The 7101-nt window shown below is 57.7% G+C and overlaps 1 protein-coding gene across 1 annotated transcript; it reads left to right on the top strand.

Annotated features, from left to right (window-relative positions):
- The first annotated feature begins 633 nt into the window (after positions 1–633).
- On the top strand, positions 634–6850 carry LOC123447854 (leucine-rich repeat receptor-like serine/threonine-protein kinase BAM1). The gene is made up of 2 exons (XM_045124554.1): positions 634–3891; positions 6056–6850. The coding sequence occupies exons 1-2, from the start codon at positions 1233–1235 to the stop codon at positions 6469–6471; spliced, it is 3075 nt and encodes a 1024-aa protein (XP_044980489.1). The 5' UTR covers positions 634–1232; the 3' UTR covers positions 6472–6850.
- The last annotated feature ends 251 nt before the right edge of the window (positions 6851–7101 follow it).

Below are 7101 nucleotides of genomic sequence, written 5' to 3'. Positions count from 1 at the left end.
CAAACCACCGATGAGGAACCCTTTTGAACTCTTTTGATGACCACCACAATCTGCGGCGGTTTTGCCGCCAGTGTCTAGACTAATCAGTGTTGTTGATACAATCGTAAAAGATGGAGTTGATCCGGTAAATTAACTTTGACCAGCCGTCATTCGCACAAACGCAACCACCGCAGCACAACTGTACAACCATGGAGTCTCCTAGATAGACCACGCACAAGGGAAGAGGTATGTGTAGAAAATGATGGGGTCCATATGTATTGTGTGTAGAAATTATTGAAGTTCGAATTATCTGGATGGTTCAGATTTCACCCTAATAGTAGTACCTAGGATATTGTAGGTGTTAAACTTAAGAGTGGGTTTTCAAGGTTAAGTTTCGGGAATGAGTTAGAGTCGGTCTCGTTAACGGCCAAAAACCTCATGGCATATATGACAAGCTATCACGAAAGAACCCTCACAAAAAATGACTTGGCCAAAACCTTCTTTCCTCCTTGTAGTCCGGAACCTACCGGATGGCACACATACACATATCAGACACGTTGGTTAGTTTGATTGCTGTCTTTCATCATTGCCGAAATTCAATCACGGGCCCTGTAGTCGGACGGAGACCAGAGTGCATTTCCCTTTTTCTGTCGGGCGCCATGCCATAATTGCCCGAAACCTTTCTAAATACCCCCAAAGCTAATGGAACAATTTGTTGATAAAAAAACGCCAAAGCGAGAAACTCCCCATCACTTGCCACGACTGCTTCCTCGCCCACTACAAGCCTTTAACAGTTAGTTTCTCTGCTCCGAAAGAAAAAGCAAAAAGAGAAGCAAGGGATAGAGAGAGAGAGATGAACAGAAGAGGACCAGAGAGAGGAGGAGGAGAAGATAGAACACAGAGACACCCAAAGCAGAGCCCGACGCACTGGACACCCTTCTCCCACAAGGCATAAATAGCTCAAAAGACAAAGCCATTCTTGTCACACAGAGAACATATTCCCCTCCCCTCCACCTTCGGTGTGAAGCTCACGCCTCTCGCCTCCATTTTCATGTGAAGCTTCTCAAGATTCTTGCATGCCTTTGCCGTTCCCTCTATCTACCCATCTACCTCTCTATCACAACATCCATCCATCCATCCGCCTCTCCAGGTCTCTATAAGCTTGCTCAAACAGCAGGAATGGCATTGCCAATGGCAGCATGCTCTAGCTAGTTTGTCGCCACAATTCGCAAGCAGCAAGAATTATAGGCCAGATGGAGGCTCTACATCCTTTTGCCTTGCTCCCCTTCTTGGTTTTTCTTCTGCTATCCATCGGTGGTGCCAGTGGCAATGGACATGGCGAGGCGTTGCATGGAGATGCGCTGGCCTTGCTCTCCCTCAAGGCCTCCCTCAGCTGCCGCCCCCACGTGTTGCGCTCGTGGTTGCCGGGCAATGTTGCCTCGGTGTGCGAGTGGACCGGCGTCCGCTGCGCCGGTGGCAGGGTGGTCTCTGTCGACATCGCCAACATGAACGTGTCCACCGGCGCGCCCGTCACGGCCGAGGTGACTGGGCTCTCCGCGCTCGCCAACCTCTCCCTCGCCGGGAACGGCATCGTGGGTGCGGTGGCCGTGTCCGCGCTCCCGGCGCTCCGCTACGTCAATGTCTCCGGCAACCAGCTCCGCGGCGGCCTGGACGGCTGGGACTTCCCGTCACTCCCCGGCCTTGAGGTGTTCGACGCCTACGACAACAACTTCTCCTCCTCGCTCCCGGCCGGCGTGACGGCGCTGGTGCGGCTCCGGTACCTAGACCTTGGCGGCAATTACTTTTCCGGGCTGATACCCGCGTCGTACGGCGGGATGCTGGCTCTGGAGTACCTGTCGCTCAACGGCAACAACCTACAGGGCGCCATCCCGCCGGAGCTCGGCAACCTGACGAACCTCAGGGAGCTCTACCTCGGGTACTACAACGCATTCGACGGCGGCATCCCGGCGGAGCTCGGCCGGCTACGCAACCTCACCATGCTGGACCTCTCCAACTGCGGCCTCACCGGGAGCATCCCGCCCGAGCTCGGCGAGCTCACCTCCCTCGACACGCTATTCCTCCACACCAACCAGCTGACCGGCGCAATCCCGCCGGAGCTCGGCAAACTGACGGCGCTCACCAGGCTTGACCTGTCCAACAACGCGCTCACGGGCGAGGTGCCGAGCACCCTCGCGTCGCTCACCTCGCTCCGGCTGCTTAACCTGTTCCTCAACCGGCTCCACGGCCCGGTGCCTGACTTCGTCGCCGCGCTGCCGCTGCTGGAGACGCTACAGCTCTTCATGAACAACTTCACCGGCCGCGTCCCGGCCGGCCTCGGCGCCAACGCGGCGCTCCGGCTCGTCGACCTGTCATCGAACCGGCTCACCGGCATGATCCCCGAGATGCTGTGCTCCTCCGGCGAGCTGCACACCGCCATCCTCATGAACAACTTCCTCTTCGGGCCCATCCCCGGCGCGCTGGGCTCGTGCGCGAGCCTCACCCGGGTCCGGTTCGGCCACAACTACCTCAACGGCACCATTCCCACCGGCTTCCTCTACCTCCCGCGGCTCAACCTGCTGGAGCTGCAGAACAACCTGCTCTCCGGTCCGGTCCCTTCGGACCCGAGCCCGACCCTGGCCGGTTCGCAGTCGCAGCTGGCGCAGCTCAACCTGTCCAACAACTTGCTGTCCGGGCCACTGCCTGCCGCGCTGGCCAACCTCTCCGCGCTGCAGACGCTGCTGGTCAGCAATAACCGTCTCGCCGGCGCCGTGCCGCCGGAGGTAGGGGAGCTCCGGTTGCTGGTGAAGCTCGACCTCAGCGGCAATGAGCTGTCCGGGCCGATACCGGAGGCCATCGGCCGGTGTGGGCAGCTCACGTACATTGACCTCAGCACCAACAACCTGTCTGGGCCGATCCCGGAGGCCATCGCCGGGATAAGGGTGCTGAATTACCTCAACCTGTCGCGGAACCAGCTCGAGGAGTCGATCCCGGCGGCGATCGGGGCGATGAGCAGCCTCACGGCGGCCGACTTCTCGTACAACGACCTGTCCGGCGAGCTGCCTGACACGGGCCAGCTGCGGTACTTGAACCAGACGGCGTTCGCGGGCAACCCAAGGCTGTGCGGGCCGGTGCTGAACCGGGCCTGCAACCTCAGCAGCGACGCCGGCGGGTCGACGGCCGTGAGCCCGCGTCGGGCGACGGCGGGGGACTACAAGCTGGTGTTCGCGCTGGGCCTGCTGGCGTGCTCGGTGGTGTTCGCCGTGGCGGTCGTGCTGCGCGCGAGGTCGTACCGCGGCGGCCCCGACGGAGCGTGGCGGTTCACGGCGTTCCACAAGGTGGACTTCGGCATCGCGGAGGTGATCGAGTGCATGAAGGACGGGAACGTGGTGGGCCGCGGCGGCGCCGGCGTGGTTTACGCGGGGCGGGCGCGGTCGGGCGGCGCGATCGCCGTGAAGCGGCTGAACAGCGGCGGCGGCGGGGCGGGGCGGCACGACCACGGGTTCCGCGCGGAGATCCGGACGCTGGGCAGCATCCGGCACCGGAACATCGTGCGGCTGCTGGCCTTCTGCAGCAAGGAGCATGAGGCGAACGTGCTGGTGTACGAGTACATGGGCAGCGGCAGCCTCGGCGAGGTGCTCCACGGCAAGGGCGGCGGGTTCCTGGCGTGGGACCGGCGGTACCGGATCGCGCTGGAGGCGGCGCGGGGGCTCTGCTACCTGCACCACGACTGCACCCCGATGATCGTGCATCGCGACGTCAAGTCCAACAACATCCTCCTCGGCGACAACCTGGAGGCCCACGTGGCGGACTTCGGGCTCGCCAAGTTCCTCCGCTCCGGCGCCGGCCAGGCCAACGCCGGCGCCTCCGAGTGCATGTCCGCCGTCGCCGGGTCCTACGGCTACATCGCGCCAGGTACGTCCACGCAGCGCACTGATTGCAGCATTACACATGTGCTCGTGTTTTGTCTCTAGTTGCTTATCGCCTTGCCTGCCTAGGAGGGGTCAATCAGATTTGGTTTAGGATCCATCCATCGTTTTTGCGAGCTCATCCGCTTGTCTCCGCCTTGCACGGGGGCTGGCCCCTGTCTGTGGGCAGTGGGGCCAACTGTGCCGAAGTCAATAGCCAGTAGTGGTACGTACCACACCAGGCAAGTGAGCGTCTGATTAGGTTTGTCGCGAGTTAAAACCTCCACGCACTACGTCGACCACATGCATGCATGCATGCAGACAGTGATAGTGCTGCTGTCTTATGGTTCGCCCGGAGACCGAGAGACCGTAGGCGCAGCGCGGCCGCGCAGAATCACTCTGTGAGTGTAGCGTAGTTGACTGCACTGTTTCAGATCAATCGCACGGAAAGTTATGGTCCTAGTACGTTTTACACACCGGAATCAAGGGTTTTTTCCTCTTGGCCCATCTACCTTTCGTTTGAAGTAGAGATAGAAATTGGCCTAGTTTATAAATGGCGAGACGAGACCACTTCAGTGCACACCCCGAGCTGATCTGAGCTGCGGCTGCCCGGTCGGGTCGGGTCCTGTCCGACTCTGTGTACGCACATGACACGCAGTGGCAGAGTAGCAGTACATCGCCATCCGGTCCAGTCTGACTTTACACCACATCAGCAGCGGCGGTGGGCCCTCGGCGAAAGCGGCCGAAAAGGGGTCCTCTGGTCAGGCTCGCACTCGAGCACCCAATTATTTTCCCGCGGGACCCCGACCCCCGCGCGATCACGACCACACGATGCCGCCTTGTGGGCGCGTCCACTCCGGACAGCGCCCGGCCGGGGGGAGGGAACACACGCGCTAGCCAACACAAGTCACAAACACGACACGGCCCATCGTGTACCACACAAGTCAAAAACAACAAGTCACAAACAAGAACTCCGAGCCTCCCGTGTACCGCAGCGTGTACGTACGTACGTACGCGTATACTGGTGGGGCGGTGGTGGACCGCGTCGTGTCAGGCCGGGCCAGTGCGCCAGAGCAGCAGCCGCATCGGGGCATGGCAAAAGGGTGTTTGAGTCTGAGTTTGAGCCCGATCGATCTCCTCGTCACCCGTATCCCTCTGGCTCTGTAATTTTCGCGTAGCAGTACGAGACTTCGTCAGCCCGGTGAGGTATGGAGCAGTAGAGGATACGGACCCCGTATAACACGGCATTATAATTGGGTACCGGCACCGGCTGGTCCAGCCCGCCGGTCCTTTAGGCCAGGATCGACTTGGTTACGCTGCTGTATCTTTGACCGGCATGGGTAAATAAAGAAAAGCCTCGTCATCCTCCTCCTCCTCCTGGTCCTGGGGCCTCCCCAAAGCAGCCTCCCGCTTTGCCGCCGTTACGTCGCCAAAGGCCCAAAGCCAAAGCCGGAGCCGCCCCAACGGGACGGGACGGCACGGCACGGCGCGCTGTTCCTACGCTTTCGAACGGCACGGGCGCCTTCATCGATGTTACGGCCGCGAAGTCTGTATGGGTCTTCATCTCTGTCCCGCCCTTTTCTTTTGCTCTTTCGGGTCTGGGATTTGGCAAGATCTTGGGGCAGGCATGGGCTTGGTTAACTGACGGAGCTCTTCTTGATCCTGGCGAAGAATTTTCCTTGGACTTGACGAACTTCTTATAGATGGAATATACTATGCGCGTATGTATGGGAAAGATTCCGATGGATCTGCAAAGGGGTGGCCGGTTTCTCTTGGGATTCGTCGCAGAATGTTGTACGCACTTGCCTCTGTCCTAGGCACGCATAGCCAGTCTCTGTACTATTCAAATCAGCAACGTAGCTCGGGTTCACTTTCTAGCATGCTGTGCTCACTATCCTAGCATACGCTGGTTTTTGAACATTATTTATTTATGACGAACGCTCTTAGATTTGAGATCAGGCTGGTAACATTATCTTATATGATGAGTGCGCTGATGCACGTTGAGAACACTCCTCCTAGGTTTAGGTTCCTAAAGGAGTAGCTTTCACCTTTACCCGTTGATTTGATCATTGTGTTCTTTGACAAGAAGAGGGGATGCACTGGGTGAAATGTTGCCATGATGTGATTAGCGGGCATGCTAACTGTGCTTGCGTTTTTTTTGTTTTTTGCAGAGTACGCGTACACATTGAGAGTGGACGAGAAGAGCGACGTGTACAGCTTCGGCGTCGTCCTGCTGGAGCTCGTCACCGGCAGGCGGCCGGTGGGGGACTTCGGGGAAGGGGTGGACATCGTGCAGTGGGCGAAGCGGGTCACCGATGGCCGGCGGGAGAGCGTGCCCAAGGTCGTCGACCGCCGGCTCAGCACGGTGCCCATGGACGAGGTGTCCCACCTCTTCTTCGTCTCCATGCTCTGCGTTCAGGAGAACAGCGTGGAGCGCCCGACGATGAGGGAGGTGGTGCAGATGCTGTCCGAGTTCCCCCGCCACGCCTCCAGCCAGCCCTCGCCCTCGTCGGCGTCGTCCTCATCGGCGCCCGAGCCGGAAAAGGAGCCCAACTGCTACAAGCTGTTCCCGGACCTGCTGAACTAAGTCCAGCGGACGCATCAAGCAGCAAATTTGACGTTGCTACTACAGACTCAGCATCGACCACGGCTGAATTACAGTACTACTAATTGGGGCTAGCATTCTACAGTTCTTGGGTAGATCGACAGTGACGGTGACAGGAGATGGGGAAGAGCAATGACATTGTAACTTTGTTTTTTTTCCCGTCTCATGTTCCATATTTTCTTTTCTTTTCATCAAAGGTGTATAGGGTTTGATCATATGCTACCACCATCTAGGGGTTTGTGATACAGTCATCTCCATCATAGCTTTGGCCCTTTGTAATCTCCTGGTAATCTTCAGCCACCATCCATTGTCATCTCCTTTACGCTAGTTGTTTATGCTGAAATGTGTGCTACCAATACTACTCCACAGCTTTTTGTATTACTTGAGGCAATTTTGTCATGTGAGGGTCTAGTAATCATCTGTTGGAAGATTCTTGACTGAAACTTTGGTTTGAGGAAAAGCAAGAAGGAAAAGGGAACAAAATAGTAGCTTGACAGTCTTTGAAAACATTTCGATTCCCAAAGCTTAAAGCATCCAGATAGGGACTTGAATTGCACAGCTTTATATGGAAATAAAGGACGGTAAGAAATGCCGTGAAAAAGAATTTTCAAG

This window comes from Hordeum vulgare, chromosome 4H, assembly GCF_904849725.1.
Source record: "Hordeum vulgare subsp. vulgare chromosome 4H, MorexV3_pseudomolecules_assembly, whole genome shotgun sequence".
Taxonomy (NCBI): domain Eukaryota; kingdom Viridiplantae; phylum Streptophyta; class Magnoliopsida; order Poales; family Poaceae; genus Hordeum; species Hordeum vulgare.
The sequence above is the reverse complement of the archived record's forward strand: the minus strand, read 5'-3'. Positions and strand labels throughout refer to the sequence as shown.